General features: G+C 37.6%; 1 protein-coding gene across 1 annotated transcript in view; it reads right to left on the reverse strand.

The window, feature by feature from the left end:
- LOC109917267 (RAS guanyl-releasing protein 1) overlaps window positions 1-26,268 on the reverse strand; it is a 94,739-nt gene that overhangs the window by 33,908 nt on the left and 34,563 nt on the right. The window contains exons 3-6 of the mRNA XM_048600408.1: window positions 14,578-14,683; window positions 6,819-6,881; window positions 4,032-4,163; window positions 1,274-1,427 (exon numbers count right to left, since the gene is read on the reverse strand). Of these exons, the coding sequence (XP_048456365.1) occupies window positions 1,274-1,427; window positions 4,032-4,163; window positions 6,819-6,881; window positions 14,578-14,683 (455 nt within the window). The remainder of the gene's footprint in view (window positions 1-1,273; window positions 1,428-4,031; window positions 4,164-6,818; window positions 6,882-14,577; window positions 14,684-26,268) is intronic.

A 26,268-nucleotide genomic window follows, 5' to 3' on the forward strand; every position in this document is an offset into this window, starting at 1 on the left:
TCCTTTGCTGTTATGGATCTTATCATGCACAGGTTGACTGCCATGGTTCTTATATTACAACATTTAACTGAGAAATTGCTTGATTGGTTGTCATTGCTTTGTGATGACCTGAGGACATGAAAGGCAAGATCATTCTTACATGCATTCAGTTAGCTCAGTTGGCTGGATGGCTACTTTACAAGGTAGAATGATGACAACAGCATAGGTTCAATTCCTGTCCTGGTCACCATAAAAGCCCTATCTTCTCAACCTCACCCTATTGCCTGAAGTGTGGTAATCCTCAGGTTAAATACACCACTAGTTGTCTCTAGTAAGAGAGCAGCCATTGGTCCTCTAGAATTGTGCAATTTACAGTATCCCAAAGCTACTTTTATAGTGAATCAAGAACATGAAAGATGTTGTGTAACTAGGGCCAATGTCAAATTGATTTCATTTGCAGGTTCAAGTGTGGAATTCCCAGTACATGGTAGTTTCAAATCTGACTTATAGATCTCAGAATACAAGGTCAGAGTTCCTTCTGCGTTTCAATGAAAAGAAGAAATATGGCGGGGACAAATTCAATTCTGACTTTCCACGGGTAACTGGATAATGAATGAAATAGAAAATAATAGCGTCAAGGGGAAAAACAGAGGTGTGGGATGAGCTGAATTGTTCTTGCTGGGATCTAGCATGAACACAATGAAATGAAGTGCCTCCCAAACTTATCAGGGATTGTATTTTATAAGGACAAAGTTCATCAGAGTTTGGGTACAGCAAAAAAAATTGTAATGACAATGTTATACCTTCTGGACACGTTGAGAAAAAATATTTTTAATTGTTGGCAGTATTACTCAAACTATTTTGGGCAGAGGTATCAGCATCACAAATGCATAAAGGCTAAAAGATCACTAGACATTCAGAGTGGGAATTTTGAAGTTCTGATATGAATCAATCCTTGTAATTCAAAGATAAGTTTGGAGGGATTCATTCCAAGTTTGACTGATTGAGTTTCAATGCATGATAAATGGAGTCCCTGGATCATTTTCTTCACTGCTAGACTGGTGTTGTCAGCTTTGTCAGAATTTAATGATTTCCCACACATCATCAATCATTTCCATATCAATCACAATTTTCTACTTTGTAATTTATCTATAAGTGTTTGAGTCTTAAATGAATAAATTGAAGAAGTGTTTTATCTCACTCTGTAATGTAAAATAGAGAGATCATTTTAAGACAGAAATCTAATCGTACTACTTTCCCTTTAATATCTCAATACAATTGATGGTACACTTACAGAGATCCTCCGGAAGGACTTGAATTCGAGGTAGGTTAGGTGTTCAGCCAGCTCTCCTGGCTCCAAGTGATCAAATAGGAGAGAAACTTTTCGCTTTTTGCTACAGTTTGGTTTTATCCGTTGTGTGATTTTCCGTGACCAATCACGTGTATTTCTGCCAAAGAAATGTAAAGATTTCCAAACAGTCCTTTTAAAAAATATTCATCAAACAGAATGTGATACACATCGGAGTGTCCCATCAACTGTTCTGTAGTTCAAGAATCTGTTCTCTTGCCTGCAATATTTTATTGAAATACTTTCTCCTCCTCTCCCCCGTTTCTTAGATCAATATCTCATTTTGTTCCATTGAAATATCAACATTGTTATCTGTACATCTCTGACCACCTTCCCTTGCTGTGTTTTCCACATTGTTGCTACCAGGCTGCTCATATCGCAATAGCATAAAACCCCTAATCATTCTCTGAATTGAGTAATTAGTCTTTCAACAATTCTGATGTGAGGAAAGTCCCTCCTGTACTTCTGGCTTCCTTACCTGTGTAATGATACCCCAAGAAAATGCTGCTCCCATCCCTTCAGTAAAACAGTCTGTCAAGTGGAATAGGGCTGCAAGTTAATTATCACAAATGGAATAGCAAGGAAAATAATGTTCTAGAACTGTGTGAGAAGAAACATATTAACAAAAATAAACATGGTCCATAATGAGCAGAGTCAAGAGAATTGAGAAATAAGGAAATGACAGACAAACTAAACAAATAATTTTTGTCTGATTCCACTGTGGAAAATACTGAAACCCTCCCAGACGTAATGGGGAATATAGGGATTAGTGTTAACAAGGCACTGCAATTCGTTAGTACATTTTTTAAAGTACTACAGAAGATAGTGGAACTTAAAGTAAATAAACCCCCTGAGCCTGATGATCTAGAGTGTATTAAGAGGTGGGTATTAAGATAGTAGATGCATGAGGAGTCTTTCAAAATTTTGTGTCTCTGGAACAGTTTTTGCAGATTGGAAACTGATAAATGAAACACCACAGTGTATAAGAGGGAGTGAGAGAACTATTAGCTAGACCTGTTAGTCTAATAACCACCATAGGAAAAACTCTACAATATAGCTAGTGTTCAGAGGCTTATGGACCATTTCCTCCAATGTCTTTTCCTCTTGTTATTTCTTACCTCTGCCGATATGGTTTCTACATCTTCCTATCCTTGCTATCGTGTCATTTTTTGCTATCATACCTAATTCATCTAACAAAGCAAGCCCATTACCTTTTGCTTCCTCTCTGTCCTTTTGAAAAGTCATATATTCCTGGATATTTAGTTCCTAGTTTTGATCTCTTTGTAGCCATGTCTCTGTAATAGCTATAAAGTCATAACCATTAACTTCTATTTGTACCATTAATTCATTTAATTTTGCTCCAAATACTACAAACATTTAAATAGAGAGCCATTAATTTTGCCTTTTTTTTAAAAAAATCAGTTTTTCCCCTTTGGCCCAATTGGCTGCATTTTTAAAATGTTTCTACTCTCTATCACTTCCTGCTCCACTATAAGTATCAATAACTGAATAGCTGCCCTGCAGTTTTGCGATATCCTTTTGCTTTGAAAGCCCATGTATCCCGTCAGGACTCCCTTCCCCTGACGTCTAATTAGTTTAAAGCCTTCTCTGCAGTTCTGGGACACTGATCCCAACAAAGTTCAAATTAAGTCTGGCCAACATCTCCATCTACCCCAGTACTGATGCCAGTGCTCCATGTGCTCAAATCCAATTCCTCCCCACCCCCACACCAGTCTGAGCCATGCATTTGATTATTCATTTACCCTTTGCCAGTTTGCCTATGGCTCGGGTACTAATCCAGAAATTATTACATTGGAAGGCCCGCTTTTTAATCCTGACTGTTCAAATTCTTTCAGCAGAATTTTCTTTGTAATCTTATCAATGTCGTTAGTATCAATGTGTATAACAATATCGCTGCCATTCCTCTCCAAGTTCCTCTCCAGCCCTAATGCAGGCTTTAGTCCACAAGAGCAGCATAGCACATGGAATCATCAGCCTTAGCTCAAGTCACTTCTCATCATTAAGGAGTGACTTCATTAATTCTTAAACTATGAAAATGATTACTGTTAAGTGATCTGTACATTGTAATCCATCACTATTTCCAGATGTATTATACCAAATAACAACTAAATTGAATTTATAGAATAAAATCCCAAGAATATGATAGTGTAGTACTGACGGTATGGGGCATTCTCTGAAGTATAATCTTTTGAGTGTTCTCTCAAATAAGTGCCTTACCTCTCCTAAAGGATGCTTTATCTCCTCTGAATGGCAGTTTATCTCCCCCAAAGTTGTCTGAGATACCATACCTCTCCAAAAGGGTACTCTGGCTATCCAATAAAATGCACAAGGTTAATCCTTGATTTCACCTGATGTTATTTACACACTTCAGACACCTATCTGATCAAAATCATGCAGGAGTAGAGGGAACTGCCTCCACAAACCATGCATGCTCAAATTCCAAGCCAAATCCATTTCTGTACCTGGACTGGCAATTTCCAGCTACTTTCACCATAACAGAGAGGCACTGAATCCTGAGCAAAAACCTGAGCTTACGTTTGCGGAAGATTGTGTCAAAATTTTAGTCCAATGTTCCCTCTTGCCTCACCTCTATTTGTGAACAAATATTCTTAAAATGAACATAATTCTTCAAATGATAATTTGAATTTTTTTAATGGAATTTTTTTTAAACAAGTTTTCTTACATTTGTGATGTGTCAATGAATTGGGAGTGTGACTCTTCACCATTCCTTCTGACCAGTTCCTGAAAACTTTCCATTGTTTCTGAAAGAGCTTTGTCCATTTTAAACATTATCCAGAACTCTTTTATCCAGTACCTGCAAAACAAACCGTGTAACTTTCATTGTAGCAGAAGTAACAATTTGTTTACTGCACTTTAAGAGGTCACGTATTTTCATTTTTTGGAACTGTAAACTGAAATGGAAGCTGGCCTGCCATAACTGTAAAAAAGGCACATTTTGCAAATTGAAAATCAAATGTTGCATTTCATTGAAGTGTAATACTGTGATACTTTTTGGATGCAAAAAGAGGAACAATTTGAGACTGAATGGCACAAAGACCCTTTTGAGTTAAACAGTCCTTTGATCTGTTGAACTTCAGTGTGTTAAAAACAGCTGTATGTGCCAAGAACAGAAGAAAGTGAAAAATATCCATAGCTTGCAGACTGAAAGCATCCTTTTCTTTGTCTCGTCTCCTCTCCTCTCCAACCACAGCCTGCTGGTCCACTAACTACCCCACCCCCAACTTTGTTGGGAAAATAAACAGAAAACTGAAAAATGCTTAAAAAGAATAATTCATAGCAGAAACAGCCATGCGCTCAACCATAAAATCGGAGGACAAGTATCAAACTTCAGATAATACCACAGGGAGAAAACAGAGTTAACGTTTCGGGTCCGGTGACGCTTCCTCAGAAGGGTGTGTGTGTATTTGGGGTTCTGAGGAAGGGTCACCGGACCCAAACGTTAACTCTGTTTTCTCCTGCACAGATGCTGCCAGACCTGCTGAGCTTTTCCAGAAACTTTGCTTTTGTTCCTGATTTACAGCATCCGCAGTTCTTTTGGTTTTTCTTCGGATAAAACCATCTCGTCATTACAAAAATCTAGAGCACCATGAGTAAAAACAACTTTCCACCTTGTGTCTAAACCTTTGATCTTTAAAATTTTGTTTAATCTATATATATTCCTTTCTACCCATACTATATGTGTTAAACTGTTTGTCTTTTGACTGTTTTGCTCGTGATTGAAAGAGTGTGTGTGTGTGTGTTTGGGGTTTTGAAGGAGTATATTTTAAGTTGCTTGGATTAGAAGTCCTTTATTTATTGTGATTTTTTTTCTTAATTTCCCTATCATTGAAGTAACATGGTGTGATTACTTCTGTCCTGAGCAGCAGTCAGTCAGGGTCATTGAACATTTTGGTCATCTCTGGGATTTTATATCTTGTCGACTTTAGGGAATAGTAGGCCCTGATATTTAGAAAACTCTTCTCATTAAGTCATAATATAACAAAATATATTAATTCGTATATCAATTTGTGGAGGTGTTTCTTTGATTTGTCACATTAAAACACCTCTCACTAAAAATTATAGCACTATTTATACGAGAAGATAACTCCACAACATTGACTTTATAAGTCCAAGTATATTCCAGATTCTGGTCTCAGAACATCACCAACATTGTGTGTCTGAACATTACCTCTATTGTGTGATACAGGACTGAAGGAAACATTAATATTGCCAGTACCACATTATTCTCACCTAACTGAACCTCTTTAACTTGATATAATACTGAACCAGTGTTACACAACTGATATAATAAAAAAAACCCTATACCAAACTAATTTCTGACTGTAATATCAGACAATTTTTGCATTTGAGTGTGGTTGGGATCAGATGTTAAGCTGACCTTTGATGCTTTTATATATGAGACATCTTTTACAGAAACTACTATGTCACCCTCTCACTATTAGGGCAGTGTCTCTTGTCTCCATACTATAGGAATTGATTCTGCAGGCAGCCTCAGCTGTTATGTGGTATAGCATTTATGGCTGTGTTTGGAACAAGCAGAACTGCAGTTCATAGACTGAATAGAGCCGTCTGACCTAATTTAAATCTACTTAAAATCTGAAAGGAATTTGTACCTGCTTATTATTGCATGCATTTTCTGTGGCAGCAAGATTGCTGTTTGAAAAGATTGCTAACTGGAGATAGGACTGCACTTTCCTGTTGTTCAATAGCTCATTGATTATATTGGGCTCATTTCCCCATGAAAAATGTGCTTTGTTTCAATTTTTTTATTGATGTTAGTTAACATATTTCATTATCAGTAATACACATAATATTAAGTGCCTGACACAATCTTACATAACTTAATTTCCAGTGAACACACAAAGCACCAAGCAATGCACCTTCTAAGTGAAGTTTGCTGGAGCACAAAAACAACCTACAACAGAGTCGTAGTTATTAACTGGGAAATGTGAATTTCAAAATTATACCTTATGGCTTTCCAGCATATACTTATACTTAAAGTGAAAAGAAAGAGCAATTATTTGTATCTTCAAAGTGCATGAAGAGCCAAATGACCTCTAAGTGCACTGTAAATTCTATGATTCTGTGATCAAACTTCGGTTTAACACTTGCAACCTTCCTCACACATGTAACATAAAGACAGCTGGAAATTGATCAGCTAGGGTTATAGCTCTAACACTATGACTACTTGCTGGTTTGTCATATAGTATTAGTGCTACATTGAACCTACATTAAAATAACATTTCTCAAGTAAACTACAAGTTCAAAACACATCAAAAGTTTAGACTGCACATGCAAAAAAAAACCGCTTATTTTCAATAAAGCATTTGCAAAAGTAAACCACATTCTTTCCAACTGAGTTGAAAATGAGATGTGCAGCTTCTGCAGGTAGTCACTTTGCTTTTTGTCTTTTCATAGATGTGGTTACTATTTCCAGGAAAAGCCTCACCTTATAAAGTAACAGACCTTCAGGCAAGCTGCAGCACAGTTTTGCTCTAAAGCATTTTGATATGTAGGTCACCATTAAGGAAAAATGTTTTCAGCTGAATGTCGAAGAATTGTTATTTATATTCAAATAAGCCCAAAATGAATGACTTCTGTAAGGTCACTGCTGAATAACACAGCAATTTATAGTTCACTATAAGTTGCATTATCATACCAACCATGCCCTTGAGTGCAACTTCAGGTCTCCAATGTTGAATATAATGGAAGCAATTCTTTGCAAATTTAAGATGTACTTAAAAAATGTCATAAAAAAAAACATATTTTACCAAGTAGCAATGGCAGAGCTATCTAAAATCATGCACCATTATCAGTTACACATGCTGATCAAAGATTTATGAAGTCTAATGAGAGTAGTAGTATTTGTTTACTTGCATAGTTGGTCAGATTTAATTTGTCTTTAAGACTTTCTTTTATTCAGTGGTGCACTTGATGTTGCTTTCCCCCTGCCTTTTTGGTCAGGAAGTTGAGCAACAAGTCATTGTTGCAACATCTCATCTAGAATTAATTGGAGCATTAGGGTGCAAAACATCTTCAAGCAACAAAAGCACAACAAATGCCAATGCCAGAAGCATCACAAACTCTTGTACTATACACCCAAATTAATGAAATTTTCTTTGAACACTATTTAAATATTCACTCAGAATGAAGGCTTGCTCATTATTAGTATTGATAAACTTTCCCATTTACAAACCAGTTTTCACGTTCTAAGCAAGCAATTTACCTATAATTTTGTTGTTCGTGACATATATTTTTAAGCCGCCCTATTGAGTTTTTCTCATTGAATACTTTTAGAATACTGCGTACAATTCTGGTTGCCCCTCTTGAGGAAGGATGTTGTTAAACTTGAGAGGGTGCAGAAAAGATTTACAAGGATGTTGCCAGGGTTGGAGGGTTTGAGTTATAGAGAGAAGCTGAATAGGCTGGAGCTTTTTTCCCTGGAGTGTTGGAAACTGAGGTGACCTTATAGAGGTTTATAAAATCATGAGGGGCAAGGATAGGATGAACAGACAAGGTCTTTTTCCTATGGTGGGGGAGTCTAAAACTAGAGGGCATATGTTTAAGGTGAGGGGTTAAAGATTTAAAAAGGACCTGAGGGGTAAGATTTTCCATGCAGAGGGTGCTGCATGTATGGAACGAGCTGCCAGAGGAAGTTGTTACGGACCAGCTCAAACCCCCTCAAAAATATGTGAAGAAGATAGCCTAGACCCTAACTTTGTTTTAATTTAAAGTTAAGTGTAAGGCGTTGCTTTCCAAATGCAACTTTTTTGGTCAAACTACTCGACTTCAAGCAAAACATGCTTTATTTTTACACTTACTGTTAAAGTACAGACAAAATAAAAATAAAAGAATTGGCTTAACAGCAACTCTATTGAAATGCTTAACAGAGTAATATACACATTAACTACTAATTAACTGTTCCAATATAGTAACATCCTATAAACACACCCTTCGCAAAGGCAAATTCAGTAAAATAGATTGTTTCACATGCAATTCCAGCAGCATGAAGAGAACCTCAGCTTTTAGCTATAAAAGAGAGAAGAATAAGAGCTTCCAAATCCATCTTAAAGACCCCAGCAACTGCAGAAAGCTAAAACTAAACATCCTGGTTCTGTGGGAGCTTGAACCCACCTAGCTGCATGCATTGTTTCAACTTAAAAAAGCCCCAAGGCTTCACAAGTTGTTTACTTTATTGGAGTTGAGAAGACCATTCCACACCTCTGTCTCAACCTTTATTCATTAAAAAAAGAACAAAATACACTTCTTAAAGCCAAAGTATTGTCACAAAGTGGTGGAGGCAGGTACAATTACAACATTCAAAAGGCATCCGGATTGGTATATGAACAGGAAGGGTTTAGAGGGACACGGGCCAAATGCTGACAAATGGGACTAGGACAGATTGGGATGCAGACAAGTTGGACCAAAGGGTCTGTTTCCATGCTGTATAACTCTATGACTCTATTTAATATGCAAGAACATTGCCAAGCTAAGATCAATAGAATAGATAGGCTTCAGTTATGAAGTGAGCTGGTTTCAGGTGGGCAAAAATGGGATTAATCTTGTGTCTCTAAATTGCAAAGGAGTTGATGATCAATTTGGTTAGGATTAGGATTAACTTCATGGATTTTGAGTTACTGACTGTGTGATCACAATGGGAGTCTCAAACAGCATATGTCCATTTTTAGCATTGAATATAAAGGAATATGGTAGAGGGGCCATATACCACCATAGCAGATGTTCATGGTGTTGTGCAGATTTCAAAATTAATAAGAATCACTCGTGTTAGATTGGAGGGTGATATTAGTCATAGCAGAATCACATGAACTTGAAATACTGTGATTGAGGTGTGGGGAAGTGGGGTTGACGATATCTAGGGGTTATAAGATTTGTCATCAGAAGTTTGAGATAGGCAAAGTACAATATGACAATGTGATCTAATAATTTGACTAAATCACATCACCCGTAGGGACAAAAACAGGGTCAGATTTTGTATGTCTTCTAGGCCAGTTGAAAATATCTGCACTGAGAGTTTATTTCTCCTGTAACCAAGAAAGAGAACAGACAAATAAATCGCTGTTTTTAACATGTTATGTATAGTTTAAACTAATATCCTGTGCTGTTGCTCATACTAAACACTTCACAATGAATAGGTTCATGGCTCTGTCCTCTTCAAGTATCTGTGGAGCTTTTCATCCCTCTACAAGCCTGCTATTCACTCTGATGGATGGCAGACTAATTATCATAATGGCTCATGGGTCTTCTGAAGTGGCTTTTGTTGCCTAGGTTATTTTAAACATTGGTTATTTTCAATGATTAGAATCTATTTTTGAACAACATTTCAACTGACCAGAATGAGAAACATTACAGAATATGCACGCACTCATTTAATGTTAAGAGTTTACAGAAACAGGAGTTATTGATAATGGATATCCTTCTGGTAAGTGCATGTTAAAAATCCTCTACCACTCACGGTCAGAATTATTATGACACAATATAATTCTTTAACACTGCTGCCTCCATTGTGAGGCTTCTGTAGAATTGTCAACCCATACAGATTTGGCGGAGACAGGCCAATATTTGAGTGGGGTGTTTAGAATTTTCTGAAATTGAAACCAGATACCAATAGTTTGTTTCTTTCTATTAAAAGTGTTTTTTTTTCCCCATTTAATCATGTCAAGTCTCGTTATCACTATAGAATGGATCAGATGAGCTATAAGGTTCTTATTATTTTGAGCTGAGATGAACATCTTTCTTACTTCTCTGATACAAGTAAAAGTTTACTATTAACTTGACATGGTTATATATATGCTTTCAATTCCAATATATGTACAATGAACTGGATGGAGACTGGGTGAACTGTTTTCATTTGAGACATTTCACAGTCCACACAGAGCCATAAGACCATAAGATATAGGAACAGAATTAGATCATTCAGCCCATTGAGTCTACTCTGCCATTCGATTTACGGCTGATATTCTTCTCAAATCCATTCTCCTGCCTTCTCCCTATAACCCTTGATCCCCTTATTAATCAAGAATCTATCTATCTTTGTCTTAAATACATTCAAAGACTTGGCTGTATTCTTTTGCGGTGATCCATTCCACAGATTAACTGCCCTTAACTACTTTCTGGCTGAAGAAATTCTTCCTCATATCAGTTCTCAAGGGTCATTGCTTCACTCTGAGGCTGTGCCCTTGGGACCTGGTCTTTCCTATATGGTGGAAACATCTTCTCCACATTCACTCTATCCAGGCCTCTCAGTTTCAATGAGATCCACCTTATCCTTCTAAAAAGCAGATAGAGAGTATGCATCCATTCCTCACATGACAAGTCCTTCATGCCTGGGATCATTCTGGTAAACCTCTGGACCTGCTCCAATACCAGCACATCCTTTCTTAGATATGGAGCCCAAAACTGCTCACAATATTCCAAATGATGTCTGATCAGAGCCTATACAGCCTCAGCAGTACATCTCTTGCATTCTAGTCCTCTTGAAATGAATGCTAACATTGCATTTACCTCCCTAACTGTCAACTGAATCTGCATGTTAATCTTAACAATATCCTGAATTAGGATTCCTAAATCCTGTTGTGCTTCAGATTGCTAAAGCTTTGGAAAATAGTCTATGCTTCTTTTCTTTCTATCAAAGTGCATAGGTTCATACTTTCCCACATTGTATTTCTTCTGCCACTTCTTTGCCCGGCCTCCAAGTCCTTCTGCAACCTGTCCATTTCCTCAACACTACTTGCCCCTCCACCTATCTTTGTATTATCTTAAAATAGCAACAAGTTCCTCAGTTCCTTCATCTAGATCATTGATATTTAACGTGAATAGTTGTGGTCTCAACACTGACCCCTGTGGAACTCCACTAGTCACTGGCTGCCACCCTAGAAAAGACACCTTTACCTTGCTCTGTGCCTTCTGCCAGTCAGCCAATCCTCTATCCATGCCAGTATCTTGCCCCAAACACCATGGTCTCATCTTACTGTATGACACCTTATCAAAAGCCTTCTGGAAATCCAATGGATCATGTCCACTGGCAGTCTGTTGTCTAACTTGCTCACTACCTCCTCAAAGCATTCAGACAGATTTGTCAGGCATGACCTCCTCTAAATGAAGCCATGCTGACTCAGCCCTATTTTACCACGCACTTCCAAGTACTCTGCAATCTTATCCTTAATAATAGATTCTTAAAGGGCGATGATTTTAACCCTAATGGTTAGGTCATTCAAAGCACAATTTCAGATTGAGTTATAACAGATTGAATTATAAAGATTTGCATAATCTATTTTTGATTGTATTTCATTCAATATTTATGTTACAATGAATGATATGAACTCACAGAATAGAGGAATTTCTGGAACTGACAACATCAGAGCTATACTAGAAACAGCAGAGCGACAGTTATCATGAACCAACTTCATATGTAAATATGATAAGGCTTTGGCACAATATCACATATTAGAGACATGCTTGACCTCAAAGCACATGATCGGGAATAAGTAAACTCTGGCAAGTAAGCTAGCTACAAAAGGGAAAAAAAAACATAAAGATTTAGGATAAAGCCTTGTCCAGAAGAAGGTGGAAAATGATGTTACAAGTGGATTTGTGCTGGGTTCATTGCTGTTTTAAATTCACATAAGTTATTTGAATTGAGGATGGGAAGTATAATTTAACATTATATAGATTATACCAAATTGTGGAGACAGGGAGGTACAGTTAAAACTGAAGAAGACAATAACAAAATACAAGAAGCCAGTAATACCCTTGCAGTTAGCAAATGAATTTCCATTTTGATAAATATGAGATTATATTTTTTGATAAGTAGAATAAAGATGCCACATACTCAACGGAAAGTAACTGTCAGAATAGGGTAGAGGAGTAAAAGGAGATTTTGGAGTGCAGATGTGCAGTTCACTCTGGTTGCCTACTGGTTAACAAGATAAAGCAAATGAAACACTGACAGCAGAATCTTCCCAGTTCCTGAGCTCAGCCATGTTGAGAAACATGGAAAAATTAGGTAAGATGCCCAGTGAGGCCTTTCTAGGCATTGAGATCAAGAAGTGTCATTTCCCAATCAAGTATTGAATGTTGAGACAAGATTCTAACTAGTGAATAACAAGAGTGCTGTTACTAAGGATGATCACTCATTAACTTAATTTCGCCTCTTTAACATGCAGTTTCTCATTCTACCAAAGAACAGAAACTAGATGCCAAGAATTTACGATGTGAAAGCCAGAGCAGTAATCTGGCAATTCCAGCTCACCACTTGCTTCTCTGGACCTCCATCCTGGACACACGGCATCAATATCTCAGGGCACTCTCTGTCAGTAGTGGCTGCATGCAGCCTACATCCACACACTTTGCCATGTGACAGGTACCTGCCCCATTGCCTTACCATGGCACATCTCTGAACCACTTCCAGCTCACGTTCGTACGTGAGTGTGGCACTTTGAAGCACAGGGCACTTCTTATTGCAATGTTCCTGGGCTGTCATTTGTTAAGGGTGGTACAGCATGAGATTCGGTTAGAGCTGGATACAGTGTCGCAGAGACAGTGAGAGTGTGAGGCAGCAGAGAGAAAATAATGACATTTACCCCGGTGGACTGCAGAAGGTCATTGATATTTTTCCAGCACTGTTGGACATTCCTCATGGATGGTTGATGCCACACTGACCCAGGTGGAAAACCAGGACCAGCTTCGCTGAATTTGGTGTCATGAGCTCCTCAGCCAATCTTGGGGGAATAGAATGGCCCTCCTCTGCACCACCTAATCTAACGGGACCTCCAAAGTCTGTGCCCACAAAATGGGCTGCCAGTTTCCCATTATCTACCATGTATAGGGCAAATGTCACAAACCATGCAGGCCAACACAAGCCTGCCAGTGCTTAACTGGGTGAACAATGGCCTTTTAAATATGGCACTTGCACTAAGAGTCCTGGGAGTTTCCAGTGTGGGGATAGGGGCTGTTAATCTGGTCCAATCAGGGAGACCTGGCTGACAGATATAAACAGGAGTGTCAGAGTTCTGTTCACTCTGACAGCTGGCTCTGAGGGAGCTCTGAGGACTCCGCACATGTAAATAAAGGGTGACTTGGTGACAGGATACTGGCATCTGTGGAATAAGTTCATCCAGCAATGGCAAGTAATTCTGCCTACACTGAGCGGGAGAATCGGTTAATATCAGACAAGCAGGCCACCATTAGAGTGTGGTACCTTCTTAATAAGGCGAGTTTGGGATGATAGTATGAAAACCTTGCTAGGCCTTACAGAGAGAACCCCTCTACGTAACTGGACAAAAATGACACTGCTGATCTTCTGGTAAAATTCAGCCACAAGCTCTAGTTCCACCAGGATAGAATTGAAAAGCAAAGACATTTTGTTGAACTTGTGTAGAACATTGATTAGATCACGCGTAAGTACTATGACAAAAACAGAAATTGCTGGAGAAACTCAGTAGGTCTGGCAGCATCTGTGGCAAGAAAGCAGAGTCAATGAATCCGGTCTAGTGATCCAGCATCTGTGGAACATTTGTGGAGTTGAAGAACGGTCACTGGACCTGAATCATTGACTCTGCTTTCTTGCCACAGATGCTGCCAGACCTGCTGAGTTTCTCCTGCAATTTCTGTTATGTCTCAGATTTCCAGCATAGTCAGTTCTTTGTTTTTTTTAGGAGAGAATGTGTTTTACTTGTTTGACATGAATGCATAACTCCTTACTTTTTATTTCATTTTTACTTTTATTAATCTACTAAGAAAATCTGCTTTTCTGCCAAACACAGGAGAAATTAACATAATATCCTTAAACATAAGTCAATCTAACTTTCATCAACACAAAGATAAAATTAATGGGTTTTTTTCTAAAAGATGCCTTAACATTAAAACATTAATAGCTTTATTTCAATACAGATGCACTGGAACAACATTTAAAAGTGATATGAGTAAAACACAGGCTGAGAAATGAAATTGAACTTTCACTGCCAATTAAACATCATCAAGCAACGAGGTAACAGTGTGTTTTATTTTGAAAAGTAAATATACCATCAGCTTTTTATTTCATAACTCAAAAAGAATGTTTACAAATCATTAAAATAAAATTAATCTTATTCTGTTACCTAGTTATCTTGTATAACATGACTATTTACCATCTAGACATTCTGTTACATTTCAATGGTGACATGTAAAGTGATATCGTAGCAAAAGGATATAGTGTGATGAGTTTCTGCAGCAGCTCCGTGGACGACACATTGAAGCGATGCATAGTCAGTGTAACTTGCAACAAGTAGCTGCTTCGACACAGGTTCCCATCTGCATCTGTCAGAAGGAAGAAAGTTACAGGAATTGGATACCAATTTGTTAACCTCTTTGACTTTCTTAAATTTTACTTGTGTAAATATTCCTATTTGCCTGCAGTAGCAAAGTCTTGGAATTTAACCGCACTCATTTTGCTGATGTATTCAATACTCAGTACATTTTAATGATTTCATGTAGAAGCAGTTCAGAGAATGTTGCACTGTTTACTAATGAAACATTTCATTTGCCAAGCTAAGAAGTCAGAACTTAGAACCAGTCAATGCTAGTAGCACAAAACAGACAGATAATGAATTGGCATCTTATTTTACACCATTTAATGCTACTGGACAGAAGAACTTAGGACCTGTGAGCAGAATTAGGCCAGTCAGCCCTTCAAAACTGCTCTGCCGTTCAATAAGTTCATAAATGATTTGGTTGTAGACTCAATTCCTACTTTTCTGTCTGTCTTCATATCACCCATTCCCCAACCAAAACTTTTGATTCCCTTGTCTATCAATTTTTTAAATATATGTTTTCTTAAATATTGGCACAACACCATGTCATCAAACAATAGTCCGCATTGCTGCTTTGGCATAAATTCAAAGATCTAGAGATGGCACAGGAATTGAATGTTGACTACATTACATTGCCTCATTTGAATATTTTAACATGCAGATTTTAACCTTTTTTTAGAGCTGGCACTAAAGTACCATATCAAGGGGCAAGTCCAACTGAGTGAAGCTTTGTCATATGTAAAACATAATATCAAATCAATAGTCACAAAATTTTCTTGTTCAGTGAAGGGCTTAAAAAAGCACCACTTGGTTTATTTGATGAATTATCTGACCAAGCGCAAATCTTCTTGTGTTGTAATAAGTTAGAATTATACAACACGACTGACCAGCTGGTTGGATAAAAGATCAGTGATATGTTGACAAATCTGTCACAGTTATGTAAAAACTGAATACGTGTTAAGTTACAATTTATAAAGTGAGGTTTACAGCACCTTCAATAATATTTGAGAAGATGGTTACTCTAAATTTAGTTTAAAGATAGTTTTTACGCTGAATTTACAAATGGTTCAGTTTATTTATAACAAGTGATAGAATTAAATGAAGAAAAATGGGAGGAAACTTGAGTGTAGCATAAGGAATTTGTCCAGAGGAAAAAACAGAAAATAACATACTGGTTGTATTAGAGTGACTTTTTGGAGTATACAATATGAGTTGGACCAGTATGCAACATTCACAAGTTTATTGTGTTTTTTCTGGGTGGGCCAAATGGCTTGCTTCTGTGCATTAACTATTGTGGAATACTTACTAATTTGGCACAGTAAGGGTTAACCATGAATTCCACATGATTACATAGAATATGTATTAGCAAAGAAAATGTTCAGATGTGAAATTCTAATGTTATACTATTCACTCAGGCAATTGTTGTTATACAGCATAAACATAAGCATCATGTGCTAATGTCCCATGGCTTGACTTGTCACATGAAATAGCCAGTGCTGGCTGTCCTCCATGATCAGGCATATCATTAAGTGGTGCTTTTTCCAACCCATTTAACTGGAAAAGGATGAGCAAACAAATGAACCCCTCATAGTTCCCTTATGTATTTGCCTCCTAGTAGCTACTGTGGTTGTGGAAAGACATGTAGTCTTGAATTGATAATTAATAACACAGACTCGCAAGCTATTGTACCAGCATTATACTTGTTCTAATTTAACAAATTCATTTTATAACTTGCATATTAATACTGCATTTTAATGGATGCAGTTTGAAAAGTAAGTGCACATAATTTGAAGATAAGGGGTCTACTTTTTTTAAAAAATGTCATTCAAATATTTGCTTTGTCATCATTTTAGTTAAAAATCCTTGGAAGATCGACCAAAATTGATTGAATATAGTTTATTGTCACTGCAGATATTCCTATCTCGATGATTATTCAAAAGCAAAGAGAATTAAGTTTAATCTATTAGTCTTCCTGATTGGCTGCTTCTGTTCAGATCTTGTTGCCTCCTCCTTACCACTGACTATTAGTAAATCAGATGTTTCGTTTCAGAAGCCTTCAATACAGATATGGAGTTGGCACATCATAGAAATTATTTGAAAATGAGATTATTGAATCAGCTAATCGATCTCATGCTCATTGCTCAATGAAGGTGTTATGTGCTGGGGAAAACTATCAGATGTTTTGGTAGATTTTTGATGAAAGAAACTGATCTATTTAATAATTTTTGTCTTTTCATATAGTATAGAAAATGTCAACAGGACATAACCCAAACTTATAAATCAAAGAGAATCTATAAATTAAAGAAACAGAAGCAATTGCAGATAACAAAACATTCAGCTTTGCCTTTCTGCTACCATTGTTGATTGTACATTTACGTGTAGGAAAGTATGATATTTTCCCAGATGACCACTTCTGGAACATATGGTATTTGTCACCTTTACCAGTATACGGTACTACATAGGGGCATTTTGAGGCTGTTCACTCCCACTAATCCTTCTCCTTTGTCTTTGCTTTGTCTTGGATCTAAGGATTTGTGACAGAGGAATAACTCCATAAGGTATCTACAGAAATGTACTGTTCTTAGATAACAAGAAACATATTAGCAATAAGTAAAGCTGTATTTAGTCGGGTGTAATTACTTGGACTTTAGGGAACTGGTACAGAAGCACCTGCTCCCTCTGAAAACTAGAGTGAACTCTGTCTTGACATCCTTAGAAAGGGTGGAACATGAATGTTAACCACTTCAGAAATAACACACACACACACACTCACTCACACAGATACACACAGACACACACACACAGATAGTCACAGAGCATTTTGATGGGCCTGTTGGGTCACCAGATACATGAATTAATGGAATAATTATGCTAATTGCCTAATGCGCAAAATAAGAGTTGTTCATTGTCAACATTTTTTCAGGAAGTTTTATATGCCAAAAAATACAAAGGAATGTTTAAGTGATGTTCTTTATCAACGTTAAAATATGTTCAATCCTGTTGTAAGAAAGTTTAAAGTAGCAACAGCCTTAGCATTTCTAAATTTATCTCTATGCATAATTTCAACTCTTTAGGTTCATCCAGGAATTATATTCATTGGTTTTCTTTGTGTTAACGATTCCAGTCTGAAAGAATTGGCCCTTTTCTGCATTGTAATTCGAGTTTCCTAACTGCCGTCACTACTTTCAGGAGAAACAAATCCTGGTCTAATAAATAAGTCCCACCAAATGAGGCTGATCAGATAATTCACAGAGTCAGCCTCAGAGCATTATAGAGCTTATCAGCATTTACTTGCTCTCTGACATTTGTATGCTTCAAAGTATAAAACTACAAATTGTAAACTGCAAAAAGAATGGTGATGAGAATTTTTAAAAACATTATTGTACATTTGAGATAATGTGATTTGTGATTAAATCTACCCCTGCCTCTCACAATAGATATGAGTCCTACTTCCATAGCCACTTTCCCATGTGTGTTTTGATTATTGGTAGAAAAACTGATTTGGAAAGATAAATCTGAGTGACTCAGTATGAAATTGGACTTCCCAGTCTGGTTTGTGGCATAAAGATCCAAATAAATCCTTAATGACATCATCCAAAGGTACAGCATCAGTTTCCACATGTATCCTGAACACACCAAGCTCAATCTCACTCCAGGCCCTCTTGATCCCTTCATTGGCTATAAATTATCAGACTGCTTGTCTGACACCCATTATTGGATCAGCAGAAACTTCAAGCGGCAAAATATTGGGAAGAGTGGAATTATTGTCTTCAGTCTCCTCCACAAAATGCATTAGCTAGCCTCTTATTCCATCCCTTTCTGAGGCAGCTACCTGAGGTGAACCAATTTGTTCACCACAGATCCATTCCATCACTAAGACTGCCCTTCACCCATTTCTGTCTTTGCCTCATCTCATCTGCTGTTGCAACCCTCATCCATGCCTTTTATAACTTTAATAACATGACTATTACAAAGTCACCTCGCTAAGTACGGTTTCAGTAAGAAAGCCAGCAGGGTTTGTTACATACAAATCATATTTGACCGCTTTGATTTTTTTTAATGAAATTACTGAGAGAGTTGATTAGAATATATGTGTTTCTAAGGGGCTCTTGTGGTGCAATGGTAATTTCCCTGACTTTGAATCAAGACACCTGAGATCAAGTCCCACCTACTCCAGAGGTGTATAGTAACATCTCTGAACAGATTAACATTGAAAATACCCATATGGGCTCCTACAGGGCATTTGATAAAGTGCCATATAACAGATGCATCTCTAAAGCTGAAGCCCAAAGCATGGTATTAAGGGAATATTAATAGCATGGTTTGTTGTTGGCTGACTGAGATGAAACAGAGATTAGTAGTATATGGATGATTTTCAGACTGGAAAAAGTTTTACAGTGTAGCACTCCAGGGGCCATTGTTTTTCTTGATCTATATTAATAAACTGGACTTGGACATACAGGGCACAACTTAAAAATTTGCAGATGACATACAACTTGTATAGTGAACTGTAAAGAAATTTTTAAGGAAGTAATGAAAAGTGTTGCTGAGTGTTCCTGAAGTCACTGCTGCGCTTGGCCCTCAGAGGCCCATGCAGCCGGTAAGAAAATTAGACAGACTGCTGGATATGTTTAAGAAGTTTGCAGATGACACGATAATTGGTAAGATGGTAATTAATGTGGAGGATAGTCTTAAACTGTTAGGAGCATATCACTAGGTTGGTCAGCTGGGCAGAGGAGTGGCAAACAGAATTCAATGTTGAAAAATGTGAGGTAATGAACTTGGGTAGGGCTAACATGACGAGGGATTACATTTTGAAGGTAAGACCCGAGAAAGTATTGAAGATCAGAGGGACTGGTGTGCAAATCCAGAAATCCCAGAAGGTAGCAGGACAGGTAGATAAGATGGTTAAGAAGGGATAGGGGATACTTGTCTTTATTAGCCAAGGCATAAAATACAAGAATGAAGAGTACAAGAGGAGGTTATGCTGGAACTGAATGAAATGCTGGTTAGGCCACAAGTGAAGTACTCTGCAGTTCTGGTTACCATATTATAAGATGAATGTGACTGCACTAGAGAGGATGCAGAGGACATTTGCTGCCTGAGCTGGAGGATCTGTGCTATGAGGAATGATTGGATAAAGCTGGGGTTGCTTTCCTTGGAGCAATGAAGGCTGAGAAGGGATCTGAAAGAAATGTATAAGATTATGAGTGACATAGATAGGATGGGATAGGAAGGCAATTTCCCCAATAGTAGAGGGATCAATAATGAGATGGCATAGATTTATGGTAAGAGGCAGAAGGCTAAGAGGAGTGGTGAGAACTTTTTTCACTTAGACAGTGAAGTCCAGAACTCATTGCCTAACAGGGTGGCTGAGTCAGAAACTCTCATAGCACTTAGAGTAGTATTTAGATATTATTTGCATTGCCATAGCTTCCAGGGCTATGGGCCAAAAGCTGAAAAATGGGATTAGTATAGTCAGAATTTTATTGATTGACATAGATATTATGGGCTGAATGGCCTCCTTCTGTGTGGTAAACATTTATGAGCATATTGATAGACTTCAAAATGTCATCAACAGGATGGTGGAATGTGTGGATATTTGGTAGCTGTAGTTTAATGCAGAGAAGTGTGAAGTGGTGCCTTTCATCATTCATGCTATGTAAATGTAACATAAAGTACAGGAAATTCAAAAGGAGCTCCAGAAGAAGAGGAACATGAGGGTATTTGCGTGCAGGGCTACTTAAGAGAGTGATTAAGAGGAACCTGTGGTTTTTAAATAGAGGCACAGAGTGTGAAAGGTAGGAAGAAAGTTATGATGAACTTTTACTAGTTTAGCCACAATCAAGAGTACTGTGTCCAATTTTGGCCACTACAGGAAAGATGTGTGGTTTTTGGAATTGGTGCAGAAAGGACTTATAGAAAGGTTCTAGGGATGAGAAACTTTGGTTTCCAAAAACAGTTTCCAAAAGCAGTTCCTACTAACCCTTGTAGAATCCGGGAATGTTCTCCTCGGAGAAAAAATGGTTGGCAGAAAGATCAAGCACCTAAGGACATTGATTTATGGCATTATCTTTGATTGGGAATGAGGGGTATATCAATCTAGGAGTGCATGCTTGACTTCAGCAGTTATCAAGTAGGTAATATAATTATGATCCATTGAACAACATTGAGAGCCATTTTTACTTGGGGAGCAAGAAAAGTTGTGAAGCAGCTCCATCATATACCTATCACATGCAAGTACCATTAACAAGATTTTCTTTGGATTTCAATCATCATATTGTACACTCAGAGCCATAGAGTTATACAGCATGGAAACAGACTCTTCAGTCCAACTCTTCCATGCCTACCAGATATCCTAAACTGATCTCATCTCATTTGCCAGCATTTGGCCCGTTTCCCTCTAAACCCTTCTTATTCATGTATGCATCTATACATCTTTTATATGTCATAATTGTACCAGACTCCACCACTTCCTCTGGCAACTCATTGCAATTTTGCACCACCCTCTGCATGAAACTCTTAACAAAATATGTAACAAATATTATCTCATAAAATTAGTGTCCTTTGAGCATTGTAACAACAAAGTATATATTTAAAATGTTGAGATAAATTAATTCGATCAGGATGAGAATAGTGATGAATTAATTGGCATGGTCCCAATTTGCAATAATTAGTTGACAATCTTAATCAGGATACCAAGATGTTGCAAGGGGCTCTTGTGGCACAGTGGTAGTGTCCCTATCTCTGACCCAGAAGGGTTCAATTCCCAGGTGTAATAACACCTCTGAACACATTGTTTAAAGTATCTACCGCAATCTCTCCAATGTGAATATTAATTCCCTCAGGGTAACTGGAGCTAGTCAATGAATGCAAAAATGGCTGACTATCTTATATTGCCACATACAAGATAAAGAGTAGGAATGAATTGTGGGGGTACTGCAAAAAAAAATTACGTGTAGAATTCTGTCATTGTTAAACATTATATTAACTTTAAGTGTTTAGAGCCTTGAAGCTGATTACTGCATTGGTTCATCTATATAAAAGTACAAATAAAACTTGTTTTTGTCAAATTGTCTGGGATACTGGTTGCACAGCTTAATGGAGAGTGAGAGTCAGTGGAAACCTGAGTATCACAGCGTGGGAGTGAATTGATTGTCACTGTTGCATAAGTGATGCTGCATGACTCGTGCCAGGACATGGTATTTCTATTTTTACAATCAGACTGAAGAGTGCAGTACCTTGAATTTTATTAAAATTAGCAGACTTTTTTGTTTTTGTTTTTAACATCTGAGGCACCTGAAAATAACGGGGAGAACATTTCTGCAATTTTAAATACTTGGTTTTACTCTGTAATTCAGTGTTCAACAACCGATTAACAACTCAAAAGGTCAATTAGATTTCTCTCAAAACTGCAGATCAATGCTAAAGCAATAAGAAAAATACCTCTGTAAGTGCATGATTATAAAAATCCCTGTTTGTCATGTTTCTGCTTTTAAAGCTCAACAATTTTGTTAATGCAAGCTATATGTGCTTTACCTACAGCATCATTTTGTTTCACTGTTGATAAGCATCTATTTGTGCTGTTCAAAAAAATGTTCTGATGTTTTCAACTTCACCCCACAGATCAATTGCATGCAGATGCTGTAACTAGGGAAATTAATGTGACTTTTCAAAGGCTAAACTGTCAGAGTGAGTAATGGAGTTGGTGATGGCATCAATGCTGATTGAAACATTGCCCTAAGACCTTGTGGAGAAAAGTAAACAAAGGCCTGCATTAATTTACCACTAGCAGATGGCAGAAAATGCAAAGTCATTATAGGCAGACAACAGTATCTGCAAGCATTAGGTGCAGGTACTGTATTGACACTGCAGCCAGATCACAAAAAGCAAGTAAGCTCTGTGAGAAGTGCAGTCCTTTGCACTGACTACAAAATTCTTCTGCATCTTGAAATTGTTGCAAGGTGGGTGCAAAAAGATACTGGATCTACTTTTGCTAGAAATCAGGCTCCAAAGACATAGCCAGAGACAACAAAAGTTCTCCAGCGAACAGGAGATAGGCACAGCAGAATGGCAGCAAGGAATGCACCAGAGATCTGTGTAAACATAAGGCAATATACAACATTCACCGCAAAACAGATGGGTCAAAACCTAAGATAACAAGGTGTAGACCCTTCTTTCTAGGCCTGAAACGTCAGCCTTCCTGCTCCTCTGATTCTGCTTGGCCTGTTGTGTTCATCCAGTTCTACACCTTGTTATCTCAGATTCTCCAGCATCTGCAGTTCCTACTACCTCTGAGTCTAAACCTAGTGTGGAGCAACTTCCAGCTAGAGGTCAAACAGACTTTCCACACTTGTGGAGATAACATGTTATGTGGACAAAGTCAACCAGCAATAAACTTTTCCACAATCAACATCATTCACCAAAGAAAACTGGCAAATACAGACTCAAAGCCAAGTTTGACAAGGGAGCTAATGCAAATATCTACTAGAAATAATTCTGCAGCAACTATGCACATTAGAATGCTGGAGAAACTGAGCAGGTCTGGCAGCACCTATGGAGAGAAATAGAATTAAAGTTTTGAATCTGGTATGACACTTCAGAACTCAGATTTCTGAAGGATTTCTAACAGGGTTATTGGTGCAACTGACAGGTGCTAAATTAAGTGCATACGATGTGGCACCTTCCATTGCTTTGGTAGACTAACATTGCAATTCAGCATGGAAACCAGAAATATCTCATCTAGTAGACACAAGCATACCAGCAGAGTCAAAACTATCAGCATGTATGGATGTCAGCATTTTGACAATCTGTGAGATCACCAAAGTACTCACTACTCAGAAGAATCTAAAAATATAGACATTGAATCAGTCAGGCTTTGTAACAATTGTACCCAGACAAGTTAAATGCCATAGGAAGGCGATGCCACATTTCCCTCATAGAAAATATTATCCCTTTAAACAACAGAAATTGTCATGTCCACATACAAGAAAAGCTTAAATGCAAGCTGGATGACATGGAACACAATAGCATCATTTACACAGACTGGTGTAGTTCAATTACATGCATATTTAAAAGAACGATGGCAGGCTATGTCTAGATTTGAGTTGTCTAAACCTCTCTCTAAATGGATGCCCACATAAGATTCCAACACTAGAACAATTGGATCTGAGTTCACAGGAGCTAATTTCTTCTCTAAACTAGCAAACATGAATGTGCACTTAGCCAGGGTATCTCAGGAATTATCTCCTTCACAACACCGTTAAGGAATGTTTTTAAAAAACTATCATTCAATTAATATTTATTCCAGCAGGACATGGAAAAAATTACAGGATGTGTGTCTCAATGAGCATACATTGCCAATGATATTTTGGTAGTGGGAACAGGCAAAACCAAAGAAGAGCATGATCAAAACCTTCACTGATGAATGACTGTTACTCATCTGAAATAGTAAGCAATGCCAGGTAAATGAAGGTCAGGTCAAGTTTTTTTTTAGCTCCATATATTTAGTTTGCAGAATCTGTCCTGGCTTAAACAGAGTTGAAGATGTACAACAAATGTCAACCCCATAAGATAAAGAAGACTTGCAAAAATACTTCTCATTCTTCAATTTCTTGACACCATACGTTCTGAGATTTTCCAATAAAGCATTACTATTTACAGAACTCCTAAAGAAAATATACCATAAGTAGGGCAGTAAGACCATCAACGTATGTCCCAGCCTCTCAAACAAATGTCAGCAAATACCCGTACCCAAAAATACTACAACTTAAGGAAGAAGACAATCCTGGAAGTTGATACCTCACAGAAAGAATCATGCAAGATGCCAAACTAATCGTAATTGGTTTGTAAGGCCTACATATATTTTCTTTGCAATGTAAACTGGGATAAAGGGAAGTTGACGACTGTGTTGCAGAGAACCATGAGTTTTTTGTAACTCAAAACATAAGTGGAACTGTGTTGCATTCACATATCGGTCACACAGGTCATGTAACTTTTGAAGAAACTAATTTTGATATTTTTAAGAGACTAGCTCACACAAGGTGTCTTTGGATTGAAATAAAAACGAACCAGCAATAGCTTTTGGATTTGTTTAGGTTGTAGTTTGTCAAAGAACTGTAAGGCAGTTACACTCAGAAATCCAGAAAGCCTGCAAGCCAAGACAAGTCTCTCTTTCTCTCTTTCTCTTTTACACTAAGTGAAGGAAAACCAGCACTAAAAAACTCTGAAAATAAGTACATCTAACTGCAGACAAAAACCTAGGTCTGACTGAGCAGCTATGGAATCAGGATCATTGCACAATGTAATATTACCTAAAAACCAAAATAACTGAAAAAGTCACCACATTTCACCCTTGTCGCTTGGACTTTGATCTATAAAATTTGTTTTTTGTTTGCCTACGTTTCCTGTACTTGATATTTCTGCAGAACTGTCTTTCTTATCTGTTCTATTTCTGAATAAAGGTATACGTGTTTGAATTTAAAGGGGGTATATTGTTTGCACGTTTGTAATTACAAATCTGTTTTGCTACTTGTTAAAGGATAAAAACTGAAAGAACTGCGGATGCTGTGAATAAGGAACCAAAAAGAAGTTGCTGGAAAAGCTCAGCAGGTCTGGCAGCATCAGTGAAGGCAAAAAACAGAGTTAACGTTTCGGGTCTTAGTTCTGAGGAAAGGTCACCGGGCCCGAAATGTTAACTCTGTTTTTTCCTTCACAGATGCTGCCAGACCTGCTGGGCTTTTCCAGTGACTTTGTTTTTGTGCCAAATGCTTTGCAAGCTTTTGGCCTCACAGAGGTGAGCTTGGTACCCAGACTGACATTACCTTCAAAGTATCACAAGCATTTGTTCTCGAAGCTCTTTGCCAGGACATACATCTTAGGTGTAGTTGCAACAATTTGAATTTAGAGCAAATGAGACGATTAGCACATGATATAATCCATTAGCCAGAGATTAATGGTGACATTGAAATGTTAGTGCAGATGTGTATGACATTTGTCTTACATCTTCAACTTTGCCTAAATCAAGGCAAATTAATTATCTGATTGAATTAATTGAGCTAAAAACACTGATCTGACTTCGATTCATCTGATCCATCTTGTGCTGAAGACGAGGCCTTCCAGATAAGCTGCTGCTCTACATGAGATTATTTCAGTTCCCTGATCCAAAATCACCAGGAATGGAGACAACTTCATCTCAGTCATTGATGGTTTCTCCAAATTTCCAAATGTCAGACAATTAAAGAATACTCCAAATCTGTCAGTGGTGGTCATATTGGGCTGAACTTTACCAAAAATTGGCCAAGTGTCAATTTTGCACAATCTCATAAATAGTTTATCTCCATGAGTTGCAGTGAATTTTCGGATGTTATTCTGCATAGCCTGCATTTAAGAAATGAAATATAATTGCAGTGAGAACTGAAAGGAGGACAGATTACTGGAGCTAATCATACTGTCTTTGTATTACAATTTGTCATTTGTTTAATCCAATATTTTAAATTTCTACTTAGTAAAACCATTATATGTAATTTACTATTAACCAACTGAACATGGTTGATTGTTCTCCCATTGTAAATATAATGCTGAAGTGCATGA

Source organism: Rhincodon typus, chromosome 8 (genome assembly GCF_021869965.1).
Source record: "Rhincodon typus isolate 14 chromosome 8, sRhiTyp1.1, whole genome shotgun sequence".
NCBI lineage: Eukaryota > Metazoa > Chordata > Chondrichthyes > Orectolobiformes > Rhincodontidae > Rhincodon > Rhincodon typus.